At 38.9% G+C, this 18,356-nt stretch overlaps 1 protein-coding gene and 1 long non-coding RNA gene across 2 annotated transcripts in view; one reads left to right on the forward strand and one right to left on the reverse strand.

Annotated features, from left to right (window-relative positions):
• LOC148185981 (uncharacterized) overlaps window positions 1–18,356 on the forward strand; it is a 209,893-nt gene that overhangs the window by 168,615 nt on the left and 22,922 nt on the right. The gene's annotated exons all lie outside the window — the stretch shown is intronic.
• Window positions 1–18,356, reverse strand: part of LOC121960882 (uncharacterized) — an 80,796-nt gene that overhangs the window by 54,237 nt on the left and 8,203 nt on the right. Inside the window, exons 8-17 of the mRNA XM_042510768.2 lie at window positions 18,048–18,221; window positions 16,165–16,242; window positions 16,025–16,036; window positions 15,692–15,784; window positions 13,523–13,576; window positions 13,360–13,413; window positions 12,636–12,689; window positions 12,487–12,540; window positions 10,730–10,783; window positions 10,313–10,366 (exon numbers count right to left, since the gene is read on the reverse strand). Coding sequence (XP_042366702.2) covers window positions 10,313–10,366; window positions 10,730–10,783; window positions 12,487–12,540; window positions 12,636–12,689; window positions 13,360–13,413; window positions 13,523–13,576; window positions 15,692–15,784; window positions 16,025–16,036; window positions 16,165–16,242; window positions 18,048–18,221 — 681 coding nt within the window. The remainder of the gene's footprint in view (window positions 1–10,312; window positions 10,367–10,729; window positions 10,784–12,486; window positions 12,541–12,635; window positions 12,690–13,359; window positions 13,414–13,522; window positions 13,577–15,691; window positions 15,785–16,024; window positions 16,037–16,164; window positions 16,243–18,047; window positions 18,222–18,356) is intronic.

An 18,356-nucleotide genomic window follows, 5' to 3' on the forward strand; every position in this document is an offset into this window, starting at 1 on the left:
TCCGCACAGATGACATCTGGGTTTTTTTCTTCATATTTTACTACGATTGGGTTTTCTCTCCTTGGCAGTCTTATGGGAACTGGCATGCTGTGCTCCAACAGTAGTATTTACAGGCCGTATTCTGGTGAGACCGCTTTCACAACACTGTCACAAGACATCTGTGCTATTAAAAATAACACACTAATAGCTAAGCTGTAGCCAGAAATTTTCATTAAGTCTAATACTGAAAGCGTCCCCAAAAAAGGGTTTGACTAGACACCAAAAAACTTTTTTTAATTAAAAAAAACTTTGAATTAACTCATAGATTCTTCCAGTGATTCTCTCTTCGCACATGCACCTCCCTGCATGGTGGTCTAAATGCAGTTTCAAATAATCAGCCTAAAATCCGCCATGCATTAACTCTAGAATGTAAACTCCTTCTCAGCTCATTAAAATCCCAAATTCCCGGAAATAATACAGAGAACATGAACTCAGTGTCCTCAGTGGGACTGTAGCTGTAGCCCTAACTTACAGGTTACATATAGTCACATAGTTGATTTTCAGTAGCACTTTTGGTCACGCTGAGTCAAACCATGCTGCGCTGTTTCCATCGGTTTGAACCAGTCCAATCTCATTCTGAAGTTGTGACGCCAAAAGACACCTTTCACATCTGATGATATGCCACCAGATTGCATCAGCTGCGAACGTGGCCAGACAAAACCATCGCGGCATTATTGTATGCCGCTGGACAGCTAAACGGCACCTGCCGAGGCAGCACAATAGGCAGATGGTTGACGCCAGTTGAGAATAGACGGATGGAACCGGACGCATCTGCATGATACGCTGCAGGACAGCGTCAGGTTTAAAGGCTGCTGGTAAGACATCATATAAGGAGTGTGACAGGTGGTGGATGGGTCAAACAAACCCTGAACTTTCATGTGGGAGTCTGGTGTTCGCTTCCTGTCTGAAGGTGATGAGTTTTTTTTCTAAACGTTGCCATGTGCCTCGTTCCCCCAATCTTAACCATCCAGCATGTGCTTTTGTTGACGTCCTGGCGTTGGTTGCCATGTGCTTTGTTGTCTAAACATAACCACGTGCAGAAGTATCCCACCATGTGCATTTGTTCACATCACTGTAGCGCCATATACAACAGCAGACCAGAGGCATAATATGTAGACCTGTAAGATCACCGCAAAGCTGCAACATGTGACGACTTAGGATGAGAACATGTTACAATCTCTTTGGTTTGGCGTTTCTCTCATGTGTCCCTGTATTTTACTTTACTGTGCTGTAGATCTATGTTTTATTGTACTGTTTTACATTCTCTTTCAGGAGTTTTAAGTTACTGCTGATGAAAATCTGACATTTTTTTATTTTGCTGCTTCATGAGAAAAGCTTTTACATAACAAAATAGCCATGGACTTTGTTTTGAAGAATTAATAGGGAATTAAATGTGTTTGTCACAGAATTAAGGGAATGTTGTTAGTGGCTTTTCTTCAATAAAACTACTTAAACTACTACTTAATACTAAAACTGAAAGGAGGGGGAGTAATGTCAGAAACAGCCACAGTGAGATTTTAGATTATGATCTGCAGACTACAGGCTGTTACTGCACCTCTTCCAAGAGCTCACCTCAATTACAAATTTTACCTGCCTCCTGTGTGAAAAAACGCTTGCAGACAAATAACAGGGAATTCTGCCGTGGATCAGCCCACTGCTTTTAAATGTCATCACTAAAGACAGCCCAGAACCATATCACCACCAGACAACACAACAACCCGACAGATACTCACATTTGCAAACGTACCTGTCATGTAAGTGCTAATTGTACGACACGTTGCTCTTTGATGGAGTCCCGTGCGATGAGTTTCTGCCTCTGTGAAATCAGACTTAAATTCCAGAGACAGAACCACTCGGCTCTACTGATTTCTTGCACCAGAGCTGAATTGAAACCTTGTTGGAGCTGTGACGCTCTCAGCTCACCTGTGGTGTATTTATATTCACACTGCTCCAAAATAAATGTCCTTGTCAACCTTCAACAAACATTACAGAAAAGCCAACATGTGCACCAAAAATACTTCAAATAAGTGCAGCCAAAATACTTGATATGTTTGCTTCATTCATTCATAACTGGTTAGTTTGGCCAAAGCAGGAGGAAACTCATTCATGACAAACATGTTCATCCCGTATGATTTGCATTTTGTCATAACAGGAAGAGCATGAGAGAGATCGGTGTGCAAATAAATATCTCAGTGATTAAAATGTCTCATCCAACATGGTATGACATGTCTGTTGTCAATCTAAAACCAAATTTATGTACTCTATGTACTAACACCACCCTGTGAAAATACTATGTGACAAGTAAAAGACCTGCATTGAAAATGGCACTTAAGTAGTATAATAAGTAAGTATAATCAGGAAATTATACTTTAAAAATTTTAAGTAACCATTGTAGAAAAATCTTAAAAAAACAAAACAAAAAAGAACATTTACAAAAACAACTTAAAATTATATTTTATTAAACTTAATTATTTTTTTTAAAAAAAATAAATAAAACAGTAGAAAAAAAAACACCAAATCTCAAATTTAAAAAAAAACAAAACTGTGAACTGATTAATCACAGAAATTTATTTTAAAAATAATTGTTGCAGCTGTTCTTGTATAAACTGTTTGGTAGTTTAGTTTATAACAACCATCAATTTTATAAACTCGTCTTGTGTTTTTCATGCAAAAATCTTTAAAAAAAAACATTTCCCTCTGAAATGTTGTGGAGTAAAAGTATAAAGAAACAATAACATAAAATGCTCAGGTTAAGTACAATTATCTCGAAATTTGTACTTAAATACAGTACTTGAGCAAATGTACGTAGTTACATTCCACTAATGGTTAGAGCCACTCCAGCAGATAAAAGCCTTCAGTCAGAGACAGTGCTGGCAGAAGTCTACATTTAAACTCTGCCCTTTTAACCCAAACATAACACTCAACAGGAAATTAGTCGTTCCTCCAGCACACGTTGCAATTTCCTGTTAACCATTAGGACGTTCAATGTTCCCTGACGTTGCAGAAAGAAATTTCTGTCTGTTTGTTGCTCTTGTGGCATCTGTGATGCAACTCAGGTCAGGACATTAGATTGTTAGAGGGATTTGTGACAAGTAAAACATCTGGCAGTCTAGCCAGTCCTCCATAGTCTAATGTAAACCATTCATAAAAAGGATGCAACGAAAAAAGTGCATTGTAGGATACAGATCTCAAACAGTCCCAGGCACTTTAGACAATGTTCCTCCTGACTCCCTCATAGTCAAGATGGCAGTGAACACAACAAAAACAGGCATTCATTTATCCTGTATCATAAAATAATAATTATGGAATTAATCTGCAGATGCTCCAGTTCAAAATGAGACCAAACTTTTCTATAGATGTAAGTTTTAAGGCACGTAGAAGGGCCTTACTGTTTCCAACAACAGACGTGACATTTGGTGTTTTCGCCGAGGTGACTGCCAGATTTATGCTTTTGTGACGTGATTCTGTCAAAGCCTTGCAACCACGGCCAATTGATCAAGAAAAGTGAGAAGTCAGCTGTCAATGACAATATGAAACAGCTAATAAAACGGGTTTTCAACAACTGTGATTCACCGCAGCCATCAGATAGAGGCCTTTGTGCATTCAGCCATAAATGTGCACACAGAATATTAGGCTGATTGGTCCAGTACTACATGAGATCAGCTGCAGGCAAACATACGTACACAAACAACGGATTCCCCCAGATTTAAGATTACTTAAGTGATGATACCGAACTAGCTATCAACCGTGATGTCACCCACGTTGAAGCTTTAAGTTCTGCATTTCAGACGTTGTCATCTTGGGACACTTTTACACCAACGTCCCCCCTTTATACTGCCCCTGCATTTTTACACAGAACCTAATGATGGCGGTAACAGTCCTCTCCGGTGTGTGATTATATACTGCATCACAGCATTCTGTGATTAACAGAGACATGACGGGGGTGGCTTTGGTTTTTCAGAGTCAGAAGTGACCATATTTGTACGAGAGGTTGGAGCTGTGGAGGAGTGAGGGGTGGGTCTGACTGAGACAGGGGACGCTATCGGCACACAGCCTGTCACTGATGTGGCCCTGCCCTCAAATATGCATAACTTTAACTGTTTATAAAATGTAAATGGACGGGTTACATAAAAATTTACCCCCAATGTAGTTGTCAAAACTACATTGGTCCAAAACTATTTCTTGTTCCAGGTTGGACATTTTCACATGGGGGTCTATGGGGACTGAGTTTTTTAGAGTTAGCCTCAAGTGGCAATTCAGTAGCACTTCAGCTTTGGCTTAATTTTTCAGCCTCGGAGGTAGTCGCTCGAAAACACTCAACCATTGTCAAGTGTCACCACACAGTTGTACTCGTACATACTCATTATAGTACTCAGTTGTCTGAGGATTCTTCTGTACTTAATATGCTATTAAAAAACAAACAACAACTGCGGTATAAACATTTCCTTTGACACTTTCATGGTGGCTTCTTCTCTGAGACAAATGATGTAAATGTGTAAAGCTGCACTTATCACTATTTTTAGACTAACAATGGATCAAATGGCAATGTGTCACTCATAGGGCTGGACCACAGAGAATAATCACTGACTCTACAGTTCTTCTCGGCTCTGTGTTTTTCAGCTCATTGTTTTCGTCTTAGCACCCAGAACTTAACTGTTTTGGTTCACCCTCTTTATCGCTCTCATCAGTACTGTTCCGAGCATCAGTACTGTTCCCATCAGCCTTATCAGCCAGATAAGGCTGATGGGAGACCAGTTGTAAACTATCTGCACAGCAGCAAACAGAATCATTTAGAGACTAGCTGGTGACCACAGTGGAGCATTTACCCGCTAATGAGACTGATATTTCTATCAAAAAGTATCAGCCTCGATAAACAAGGTTACAGCTATGTACACACAGACACACACCTGAGAGTTTCTCATAGTACATCCGCTTGTCCAGCTACACAGAAGCGTCCACACAGGGACTCTCTCACCGGGACATAATGGTGGCTGTCAAATCTCCACTAGACTTCCTGTCTTTTCAGCAGAGAAACAAAGAGTCTGAGAGCAAGTGTTCACAGCTGCTTCTCTGACTAACAGCTCTACGTCACAGGCCATGCTACACTGAGCAGTGGTTAGACAGTGCCCCCTTATGTCCCTGACCCTTTGCGTACACACACCTCCGACAGTGGTTTGCATTTTTAACCCTTTGAAGCCTGAGTAGACATCGGTTTTCTTGTGTTGTGATCAGATGTATTCCTTTTTCACCTTTTGCAACTGAAGGAAATTGGTTTCACATGGAGGGAAAAGGCTATACATTACTTCACAATGCAATGCAAGAAATACGTAAAAGGTGACAAGAAAGTGTTCTGAAAATTAGTTTTAAAAAAGGGATTTTTTTTTTTTTTTTAAGGAAAAATGTCCAGAAATCTTCATTCATAATTATTGGAATTGTATTTTTAAATTATATTATTTAAACGTTTTACACTTTTTTCTAGTCTTTTTTTTTTCTTTCAGGTCATTTTCTTGTTTGTTTTTACTTGTCTTCTTTTCCTTTCTCTCTCTCTCCCTCGCTCTTTTTTTTTTGCTTATTTTCATGTAATTTTCTTGTAACTTGTTACTAATTTCTTGTAAAGTTTCTTATTGCCTTCTCATGTGTTTGAAAGAAGTCAAATCAATTTTCTTAGGTTTCAAAGGGTTAAATATGAAGAAGTGAAACATACAGAGCGAACACTCTGCAGATATGTTCAAAATAAAGTTTTGTGAATATGTTGATTATAAAAAAAAATTTAAAAAGAGAAAGATATGGAGGCCATTAAGTTTTTCATGAAATGCATTTAGGAAATGCAGAGTAATTCCTCTGATTGGTTGAAGGGATAAACAAACACAGAGAACAAACTGTTAGCATTTGGCAAGCAGTTGGATAGAGTTTGTGTTCTTCATAAATATCTGCTGCTTACTGTCTTTGCACACATTTATCCACCCCACCCCCCCAACCCCAGACATCCACACATGGGCACCAACTGTGTGCTGTTCTCAGTCCCGGTGTACCACCACCCTCCAGTTGGTGCAGAGCACTTCCAGATTCTCGGGGAAAGTAGTTTATTATGATAACAGGAAGAGTCCAAAATTACTGAGCAGGGAGGCTGCGAGTCAAACTGGTAGATTGCTCAAAGGAGTTCAGAGAAGACTCAAAATAGCATCACACACTTGTAGCTGGTGGGCGTGCTCACATGCTTGCAGATGTGTGCATGTGCTCTTTCATTTAGCCGCTTGTTCGTTTCAAGTTACCGCAGGGAAATATCCTGTAAAGAGTATGAATGCGACCCGCGCTCCTGCAGCGGTGTTAATTTAATGAAGTGGCAGAGGGGGAGAGTGTTTTCAGATTTGCTGTGTGACTTTACATGGATACATGGAGGTGTGCTTGATCGTCTCACTCTGTTGTTACATAATGCTTAAAAACCTAACATGGGAAAAGATGCTGACTAAGAGATTCTTTGTTTCACTTTTACACAAGAAGCTTCTCACTTTCCCTTTGTGGCATCTGTGTCAAAAAAAGTTGTTTAACTTGATGACTAAATGTGTGAAAGTTTGCGCTTGGTTGTAGCATCAAGGTCAGAACTTGTTTTCGCATTTCGAGCCATTTGTTTTGTTTAATTGTTTCTTTGACTTGGGTGTGTAAATTTAGGCTCTATCTCTTTTTTTCCCCCCAAAATGGCAATCAGAAAGATCACACCATGGTCGCTCGAGGAGGTGCAAACGTACCTCACCTTGCTGGCCGCCAAACGTATCCAGCCATGCGAGTCTGTGTGTGCATAGTTTAAATTACGGGGGAGCTAATGGGAGCCGGGATCCCCTGAAAGCCTCTCTTGAGACGTTCAGACATGTTATGTTACAGATTATACATTTTCTGCACATACAACTTCCTGAAATAATAAAAAATATAGAAGTAATATGTCAATGTTGTGTGTCTATTCGCTATTACATTTCATTTCCGAACATCTGTTTCCACTATTTCACTTTTGTGTCTCTCCCTGCTGTAGCCATCTGTGCGTGAAGCTGTACTGTGCTCAACTTCCTACATTTACGTAGATATCTGAATTCCTCATCATCCGACAAACGGGACAGAGAGAGAGAGAGAATGTTACCGGCAGGTATTCGTAGAATCTTTATCACAGTAACTCTGTTATTGTCCGTGCTGCCGCATACTTTATGCATGTGATATGTTTTAGTAGTGGTGCACACCGGAAAATGGGGCTCCCCCAAAAGCCACTGTGTAATTGGAACCCTGTGCATGTGTGTGTGTGTGTGTGTGTGTGTGTGTGTGTGTGTGTGTGTGTGTGTGTGTCACTTTGAAAATGACGTCGCACTGCAGCGTGGCACTATGACGACCAGCTACACTGAGGCGGTACTATCTTCTAAAGGAAAATGACCCCCAGAAAAGTACCCGATATCAAAGGCGAGTAGAGTGGAGTAGAGCCGGTTCCATGTAGTGGAAAAGCGGCATTAGATTTCTAGTCAGGATGTTTTATTAGCTGACAGATAGTGAACAGGGACTAAAGCTGTTGCCCTTAAAGACTAGCAATGAAACCCTCTACAGCAGGGTCGGTTTACCGAAAGCAGATATATTTTGCAATAACTGCTTACCATTTTTCAGGACATGGTGTAGTTTCATATTTACATATCCCAGTTTATGATAACAATAAAAAAGTAATATACATTGCATGTAGTATATAGTAAATATTTTTTTTATGTGTTTTTTTTTAATTCATCTAAAAACATTGGCATCATGGCAAAAACCTGGCATTTAAAGGGTTAAAATTCTGGAATACTAATGAATATTTGATAATTATGATAAGAATTGATACTGGTTAAAAAAATATACTCAATGAAAAATGAAAGTGGAAATTAATATTAATGTACAGCGATACGAGTGTGTGTAATATTAAAGTGGGTCTAAGGGTTAATGAAGTAACAGTAAGGATCATATGAAGCCCATAAAGTCCGGAAAAAGTGATATTTTTTTATCTTGTGCGCACAAGTTAATAACTTAACCATCTTAGCCATCTTTTAGGCTCAAGTAATTGAATTTTTGCTAAGCCCCGCCCCTTTGTGATAGCCCATAAAGCTGTCAGAGCTAGCATGGAGCTCACACTGTAACTAACTACAGTCCCTGGATAAAAAAAAAAAAAATGAAAACACAAAAAAGTGATTTCACAGAGAAGCAGACAGTCTGGTCCATAACATGCACTCAAAGAATATATCCAAGATGTCAAACTCAGCAGCAAAAAGGTTAAAAAGATAAAACAGCCTACAGATCACAGTGTTTGTGACATCACAGTATGTGCAGGTGAACAGTGTTTTGCTCCTCCACCATACCGCCCGCACCCGCACTTCTGCGGGCATACGAGCAGGCAGCTCGGGGAGAAGCCAAACACCTCTTATCTGCAAACACTGCGATGACACACAACTGATTCAGTATCTGCAGTTTCCCCGTTTCTCTTCACTAGTTCTTGTAAAATAGGATAGGTCTTTATGCATTGCTATAATCATTGAAAAGCAAAAACATCATGTGCACACTCAGTAAGCTATGTGTTCAACAGATAGCAAGCTATCTAGCTAACCCTACACTTTTCAGGGTTTGATTTTGAATCTTGAAAGGAATGTATTTCTCCTTTCCAACCTTCTAGGGTAATAGGTAGCATTGCTATACATGCCCTGACACAAAGTTTAGCTCAAAATCCACAAAACCAGCCAGAAAAAAAAATTGAGGAAATCTGAAAGGAATCCATGAGAGTCTATTGAACACAGTCATGTAGCTGTCTGACCCATAGATATTGAAACGTCGATGCCTTATGGGCTGCTGCTCTAAGAGTGTGGCCTTATTTTCCCCGTTATAGGGTTTTTTTGGGGGGGAATTTTTCCTTAGTAAATGTAATGGACTAATCACACAGGGATGCCATATGCTGTAAAGCCCCCTGAGTCTTTATAGATAAAATTGACTTGACTTATTATGGAGATGATTTCCTTTGATTTTTCTGCCTCTCTGGTACAGTTTTCACAACAGCAGGGACAATCGATTTGCTACATTCAAACCTTCCAGTTTTGGTATTACACACATGTAATGTTTTTGAAATGCAGTGGAAGTATGAAGTTGATTAATTGATGTTGCATGCAGTTTAAAGTAGCAGAAAATGCAAATACCCAAGTAAACTGCCAGTTCCTCAAAACTGTACTAAAGTACTGTACTTGAATAAATGTACTTTGTTTACGCTCTATCACTGGATGTTGCTTATTCAGATGTCAGAGCCTGCATGTTGCAGGCTGTGTGTGTAGTGTTGGGGTAGTGTTGTGGCTGATCAGAAGATCCCTGTTTTGTCACAGAGCTGAATAGATTGCCTCCAGTAACTGAAATTAATTCAAACAAAATACCACTATCATGTTAACTTCCTGATGTTTATAACAAAACAAATCTGTGAAAATCGGTTCAGTATTGAGGGAGTTGCGGTCGATTTTGAAGTGAAATCTGCCGCTCTCGTGTATTTGTTTACCAGTGGATCTTGAACTCCCCAACATAGTGCTCAAGCAGACACATCAAACCAACAACGCGGTTTCTACTTTTCTACATCTATGGTCTGACCCTTGTTGGAGTTGGCTGATTGGCCAGTCCTCCTTTAAGGGGCTGGACAGCAGATAGTCAATTATCTAGTGGGAATAAGTTAATGTCCTATATCCACAAGTTACAGTAAGTATCTTAACTAAAGATCACCTTTTGGGACTTGAGGGGCTTTCTAGTGTGATGCTTTGAATTTGATCTTATTAATGAGGTAATCTGAAAGTATGTTTTCATACTGTGTTGAAAGAAGAAAATAAGAAATTGATGGTTGCCTGGGGGGAGGGAAAACAGGTACACTATACGACTGAAATACGCACATATACAGTGCTCTTGCATACTTTTGTCTCATCTTTTCATCTCAAATCTTAAAGCTACAATATTCAATGATGTCTTAAGGTGTGCTCTGACAGAACATGAAGGAAAGGCTTTATGCGCCATGATTGCATACAGAAGGGAGCCTGCACTGAGAGCGAGGACATTTCCTCACAAGTTAAAGATGATTCAACTTGAGCAAAAGAATGCACGCTTATCCCAGTATATCCCAGTATTAAATCCATATGGTTTTGGAAAGAAATGTTCAACAATTAAAGAGTGGCATGTCTTTATGATGACATTTTTTGGACCATGTAATGTAGGTGTCTCCCACCTGATGTCCAAGTAGCTAGTCTGCACTGACCTTTGGTCCTGGTGGCCCGACCAGTCCCACGCTTCCTGGTAGTCCCGGCTCCCCCTTTTTGGACAATAAACACACTTTAAGAGGCAAAGTGGAGCAGAAACAGCCAAATTCAACACTATTACAGTAATTATGTCTTCCACTTCAAACACTACACTGGTAAGACTGCAGTGACAGGAGGAAATCCCAAACACACACACACACAGAGGAAGCCAAACCCTCAGAATTAAAGAACTGTTCTCTTTACTTATGTTTATAGAAGGCATATTTACTGTGCGTCTGGCTTGACGTAGTTAGGTTGTTACATTGGCAAAATATTTAAGTGACACCTCAGATTTCATGCTCTCGCATTTTGGAACTTTCAGTTACTCTGGTTCATTAATGGATGTTTGTAGACACTTAAACAGAACTGGCTCCTACCATTGGTCCAGCTTCTCCTGGAGGTCCTGGCTCGCCTCTTTCACCAGGAAGACCCTGTGCACAAAGAAATCTGCTAATACTTTGTAGTGACATTTGTTAAAATGTAATCATTTTTATATCTAATCAGTAGTCAAATGTCTTTCTACAATTTTATCTATTAATTCATCAGGACACTAAAACTCTTCACTGCTAATAAGATCTCATGTTGGAATCAGAGCTGTTTTCCCATAAACTTCCATAGTGACATTGCTTGACATTAAACTAAAAAAAAACTGTTAGTCAAATTAGAGCATATGAGATAGAAAATAATGACTGTGTTATATCTAATTTTCTATAAAAGAGAAATTCTGGCCTCATATATTGGTCTATCGCCCATTATGGTATTCTGTTGGAGCGGCACATAGAAAATGCCTTTTGAGGACCACTTCAGACTCTCATGTTTATGTCCAGCTGGCTTGGTAGACACGGTGTGAAGCCAAACAAGCCTCATCCTCCAGGCAGATTTATCACCAACAGGAATACAAATCACTTCATCATTTGAGCAAGATGATCACAGTCAATGCTCTGTATGTGTGTGGTTACATAAGCCTACTCATTATGCTGCTAGTTCTAGCCACGTGGGATGGTACTTAAATAAGTTCATGGTTCTTATGGCTGTATGAGTAATGCCCCTAACATTAGGACACGTTGGGCGTGGTAGCCAGGACGTGTTCATTTCTACTTTCACATACTGCACATGAATATATATTAATACATGATACCTGATATTCATGACATATGGTAGGCTTCCTCATTCAGGAAGAAACAATACTGTCCCAAATAAATGCAGAAGACAAACCTTCATCAGATTCAACAAAGATGGACAGCTAGCAGCCACTGGGTAGCCTATGTTGGATTAAGTCTTTTCTGGTTAGCACCGATCGCGGAGCCCATCGGCTACCAGTCTGACAATATTAAGTCTATGGTGGTAACAGCTAATATTTCAGATGGTTGGTATATGTATTAAGATAACTGGATACAGTGATTGAGGTGGCTCCGCTCAGTGGTGCATGAATTAAAAAAGACTGCATGGGTGTGAAATTATCCAGATCTTCCACATTGTGGGGCCCATAGAGCAAGTACAACAGAGACCTCACTAGCTGAGTAGCTAACATACAATTTAGGCCTCCCTTAATTGTACTGGGGATACAATTAGCAGACTGAATGGATCACATCTCGATAATGAAAAAAGTCCTTTCACGTGGTTGTGATTTTCAAATAATTACATTTAGTAATTTACAGAGATCTCTTTTTACATTGCAGGTCTATGAGCATAAGTATGTTTGGCCCCATGGCATCATGTGAAGGACCTGAACGTTGTAATTCCACAGTTTGGTCAGCACTGTTCCTTGGGGCTTGATGCACTGTAGTCACTGAATATCAGGGCCAAGACGTCTTCTACGGTGCACCACTCATTGTGGCTACTCTTAATGAACAAATGCTAAATGAAGCTAAATTGTGGTCACATGACAGCAGATGGGTTCTAAGATGGCATTTTAGCCAGTGGGTTCTGCCTCTCCATATTGATTAGTTATACAGTAACAGTAATCAGAACGCATGCAATACTAAAATGTTATCCCATAGCCTACAAATTCTGCAAACATATGCAGATATCTGTTTATGGAGATATGGTTAGCACTGGTTGTGCTTTACAAAGAGTAGACTCAAGTGTTTGCTCACTTTCTGTTTTAACCATGTATGCATTAATAGAATCTCACCTTTGGGCCCGGGGGTCCCGGCTCTCCTGAAAAGCCAGGTTCCCCTCTTTCTCCCTAGACAGTAATAGGAAAATAGGTACTGTCAATTCTAGCAATAGATTAGAAAAGCCGCGACAAAATACAGCTGCTTTAAAATTTTAAAAATGTACCTTTAGACCTTTTAAACCAGGTTCCCCTTTTAGTCCTGCTGGGCCACTTTCACCCTGTCCAGCCAAGGAAAGACAATAGGTAAGAGCATGAAGTTTGAGCCCAACTCACTAATATATAAACCACACTGTATAACACCTCAAAAGTGATAAGGATTTTGAATATAATACCAAACTTCACAAGAAGACAAGCCTAGACCAGAAGAGACACTGCAACGGATAATTTGTTTGAGCTGTTGGGTGTACTGTAGTTCAGCATAATTTGTGAAAAACTGACAAAACAGATTTTTCAGAACTTCAAATATGCTTTGTTTAATTGTAAAAAAAAACAAAACTGTGAAACATCCATCTCTTTAAGACAACTTTGTAAATGAAGCTCAGCAGAGTAGTTGTGTGCACATCCAACTTGTTTTGAGGCCAAGTTCCGGATAAAAACATATATTAACAACAGATCTGTTGTAGTCAGTTAAATATTGGGAGCTGTACTCCAGTGGTTGAATGCTTATTCTCTTTGTTAACTTTGTAGATGAAGTCAGATTTGACAGTTCCACACAAACATAAAGCAGGGTATCATCGGCATAGCAAAAGACACAATCAAACTGAGAGATAATGCGCCTTCACAGAAGCACAAATGAAGAATAATAAAGGTTCAAGGAACTCCACAGGGTCAAAGCTGAATCAGACACTTGTGGCAATTCTAATGTGTTACAACTGTTTTTTTTTTTACCTTCAATCCTGGTAATCCAGGAGGGCCGGCTACCCCAGGTGTCCCATCTTTACCCTGGGGACAGAAACAGCAAGCTCATTCTGTGATAAAATGTATCGTGAAGATTTGGTGAACAGTATGAAGTGGTGAAAAAAAAGTGATGAAGAAACTGATTAGCACTTACAGGCTTACCATCAGGTCCTGGTGGTCCTTCCCTCCCTTTCTCTCCTCGGAAACCCTGTAGCATTAAAGCATCCCATCAAGACACACAGAAACATATTGATACAGCGTGTTGTACTGCTGGATAGTAATTCCGAATACGAATGTTTTATTAAATGCATCTTATTTTAGCTTTGCCAGCGGTGTGGCTCAGTGGCTGACAGTGTTGGTTTGTAACCCAATTTGGTCCAGAATGAAATATCTCAACAACTTTTGGATGCATTGTCATGGTGGTCATGGTTTCGGGACATTATATCCTGATGACTTTGGCTTGTCTTTCTGCACCACCACGAGGTTATTTGAAGTTTTGATTGGAATGTCTCAGTTGGATTTGATGGATTGCCATGAAAGTTTCACAATGAATTATATAATGTCATAATGTCAAAGCGCTGCAAACTCTTGATTAAACAGTACACTATCAGTCAATATGTGCATGCTGACAAGTTTAGATAGAGCCTACTCTTTATTGTAGGCACTGTTGAGGAGCACCAGATCAATCCATCTAACAGGCCCAGAAGCTGGAAGATTATTAATAAGTCTTAGGTTTATTCATTCAAAGCTACACAAATCTGAAGATCCCACTGATATATCAGAACCCTACCCCTTTAGTTTAACCCTTCAGGCCCACTGTAATTAAATAATAAAATAGTTTCTCTGCAAGAAACTCCTCTTGCTTCTGCTTTCCGTTGTTTGTAAACTATGTTTTTAAAAGTGCTATATAAATAAAGTTATTATTAATTTTATTTAATGTTACACACACTTGTATTGCTCTGCGCACAAAATGCGCTTTTCAAAATCAAGCTTGAAAAGATTACATATTAATATCATTTTCTACTTTCATTAAGCTAATTTTTTAACTGCAAGTCTTTATCATAATTATCAAATATTCATTATTTTTCAGAATTTTACCCCTTTAAATGCCAGGTTTTTGTCATGATGCCACTGTTTTTAGATAAAAAAAAAAAAACTGCAAAAAATAAATTATATATTTAATGTACTACATGCTAAGTGAATTATTGTTTTTTAAATTAATGCAGAAAAAGATGTGTCAATGATTAGCAGCAACATTGTTTTTTATACAAAAATATTTCACACCACACTTTTCAAAATCAGGCTACAAAAAATATTAAGCATTAATATGACTTTCAATTAATTAATATGACAGTTTATGTTTTTTTAACCGACATCAGTCCTAATCATAAATATCAAATGTTCATTAATTTTCATAATTTTAAACCTTTAAATGCCAGGAAAAAAATACAAAACATTAAATTAATTTTAAGGTTTTTGTTATGATGCAACTATGTTTTTAGATGAAAATAGTAAAAATTACAAATTCCAAGACAAAAGCCCAGAATGACACCCAGAAATAATGTAATGAATGTTTTTATGCTTTGATGGCTATGGGATCAAAAATGTCAGTTTGAATGGGTTTCAGTGGAGCGTTTTTTGCACTTAACAGTATGAATGAAACAAAAATTTCCACAGTGTTTTTTAGACTTATTGTAGGAGCTAAGCTGGAAATTCCAAGATTAAACAAAAATACACAATATTGACAAAATGTATGCCATATGCATGAACACAACCAAAATGATCAAAAAACAAAGAATAAAAAAAGCGCATAAAATGAGCTGAACAGTCCAATGAGGGTTAAAGTAGTCACCATCTAAGCTGCTCTCCCAGAATTATACTCAGAGATTCCAAATGTTTTCCTTGTAAAACAAAGACCACTTTGACTCATATGAAGTGAGTCACTACAACTCAGTCATTATAAGTCATTAGTAGAGGACAGAAGTTGACATCTGGGAACATATATTTGCAGTATAATGCACCAGTTCTGCATTCAGAACACACATCTAATTTCCAATTTTCCTGGTGTGGTCTCTCCTAGGTTTCTATATACAGTAACATATACCACTGTGGATCAGTGTGTGAGTTACTACTTGTGTGTAAAGGCCTCTAACATGATGACATAGTGTAGATGCATTATTGCAACAAAAAAAGCCAACAAGAAAAAATGTGTGTGTTAATAAGGACAAAAAGCTCTGTGTGTGTGTGTGTGTGTGTGTGTGTGTGTGTGTGTGTGTGTGTGTGTGTGTGTGTGTGTGTGCGTGCATGTGTGTGCGTGTGTTACCATGCGTCCTGGCAGGCCAGGCTCCCCCCGTGGCCCGACTACACAGTTGCAGTCTTCTTCCTCCTCCGCTGTCGGTGTTCGATTCAGAGGACACTAAGAAAACACAAATACACAAATGTCTGCTGTACAAAACACACTCAGAGCTTCCGTATGAATAAAAAAAGAGAGATTTCTTAGCAGGAGTGGAACCTTTCCAGAGATTTCCTTTATGCGGAATCTAATCAGGTGTAATGTATGTAATGTAATGTATAATTTCCTTTGCACCCCATCAGTGGCTAAATACTAAATACAGAGTCTAAAGTGTGTAAGAAACAGGATAGAAACTGCCCTTACCCTTTCATCATCCTGTGTAGCATAAGAGAGGGAGGACAAGAGAAAAAAATAATGGTTTTATATATATATATATACAGATACAGAAGTACAAAATGTGACCTTTGCAGTGTAGATTACAGTATAGGCGACAGTGATCTTACCACGGAGTAAATCTCACAGGCAGTTTCTCTCTCACTCTGATGAGGATCGCAGTACAGACGCAGCTTCTGAATCTCCAACTGAAAAAAATAAAGGATGAAAAAAGTTCACGTGGTTAGGAAAATTTTGCTTCTGTCCGTCCTTTTGTCCCATTTTCACGAGCCAAATATCTCAAAAATACCTTGAAGAAATGTCTTCAAATTTGGCAACAAAGGTCTGCTTGGACTCAAAGAGGAACTCTTAGATTAGATTGTGGTGGTCAAAGGTCACTGTGAGCTCCTCCGTCTCACTCTTGTGAGTGCACGAAGGCCTCAAGGGGACTAACTCAAAATTGGCACAAATGTCCACTTGGACTCAGCGATGTACTTTTAAAAATGTGTTGGTCAAAGGTCACTGTGACTGTGAATGTTTTGGAACAAATGTTCCCACAAATATCTAATAGAATATGATAATATATAACATTTTATTTCCATAAAGTCAAAGGCAAGCTTCACTTTGACATCGTAGTGTCTCCTGGCTATTACGGTCAGATTCTGAGTTGGTGACACTAATCTTGGGTTTCCACCTAGAAGTGTGTGAAGCATCCATGTTTTATAATTTGTAGCTTCTTTGCAGCAACATCCATATTCAAAACACTGTCTGCTGTCATGGCTGCATGAGCCTGAACCGACATGGATGTAAACTGCAGCTTGATTGTTCAGAGAGAGATTTTTTTTAACCCTTTGAAACCTAGAACGCCATTACTTTTCTTGTAGAAGAGGTGAAGAAGGTTACTTGTCTCTGTTTTATGGAGTCTTTTTGGTGTAAAATAGGTGCTGTGGATGATGCTGAATTGAAAAAGGCTTATGTTGACCTTTATATGAGAAAGACGGTGCGTCCTCACATATTGATTCCCATTCACTGTCTTCATAAGGACATTGCAGTTTAGGGATTTTATTCTCTGTGAGGGACAAAATGCCTCTGGGATGCTTAATATCTCCTAGGATTTTGTCAGTTGGGAGTAGTTTTAAAGAGAGTAGTGTCTCTGACATGTGTTTATAATTTGTGTAACCTGTAAATATTTGAAGAAATTAGAAGTTGTGAGGCAAAAGGCTCTACATTACTGATCAAAGGACATTAATATGTTATTCTCTTTACGATCTCGTCTCATAAATTTCTGAACTCTCCGGTTTTGTCGCTTTAGGTAAAGCTGGGTTGGTGTGGAAGTTACTGCTAAGTGCAGTAAAACTACTAAGATTTGTCTAATTGGCAAACCAGATTCTGTATGTGCGTTTAATAAAAATGATGATCATTTCCAGTCTTCAGAGTGGTATGACTGGATTAAAGATGTGCTGCATTGCTCTATTTGTTTTAAAACAGCGGTGTCAGCTAGTTCTGTCTGCCAGAGCCACATTGCCCCGGACTCATCAGGCCAATAGTTCTGCTGGAAATCTGACAGAAGGTTGCAGTTTCTTAAAGATTCTTCAAGTTGAGCATCTTTTTTTTTGTAATCAGTTTTCTGTGCAGTGTACTTTTGGGGGCATTTTAGTCCCCTGATTTTGCTGCAGAGTGAACACCGAAAGGATTAAAAAAAAAAAAAAATTATAAAGATATTACCGTATTAGGATCTGGTTTATGATGTTCTGGACAGACGCTGGAATAATTCTCTTTTTTTTGACTGTTTATTACTTAATTTTCATTTTTAAAACTGTGCTTTATGCTTTAATTCAAGTCTTTCTATTCTTAATAGTAAGTTGTTTTTTTTTAAGTGTTACAACAAAAGCCTGCTTGAACTTCAAATCTGTTTCTCAAATCAACATCATTTGCTTCATGAGTCAGACATGAAAATCACCTGCACTCTGTGTCAGAATATTAAAGAATTTCTCCTCTTGGTGTTGTTACGCACCGGCACGGTGATGTGTGTTCCTCGCCTCTTAGCAACCTGTGTCTCCCCGTTGATGTAAATGGGCTCCACAGCTTCTAGCGCTACTTCGTGGATCACTTGATCGTCAAGGAAACTTGTGACCTGGCTTGGTCTCACCAGGAGTTTGAGCTGGTGCCACTTTCCATCATACAGAGTCTGAAAGAAATCACAAAAATGCATTTCATAAATCCCTTTGTTTTTCAAGGTTATCTCAACATACATTTAAACGCTTGTTCATTTCTGAGACTGAAACGTATCTTTGTTCAAGCTTTACGTCAGGAGCAAAGTTGG

This window comes from Plectropomus leopardus, chromosome 21, assembly GCF_026936395.1.
Source record: "Plectropomus leopardus strain MGB_pleo_1.0 chromosome 21, ASM2693639v1, whole genome shotgun sequence".
Classification (NCBI taxonomy): Eukaryota; Metazoa; Chordata; class Actinopteri; order Perciformes; family Serranidae; genus Plectropomus; species Plectropomus leopardus.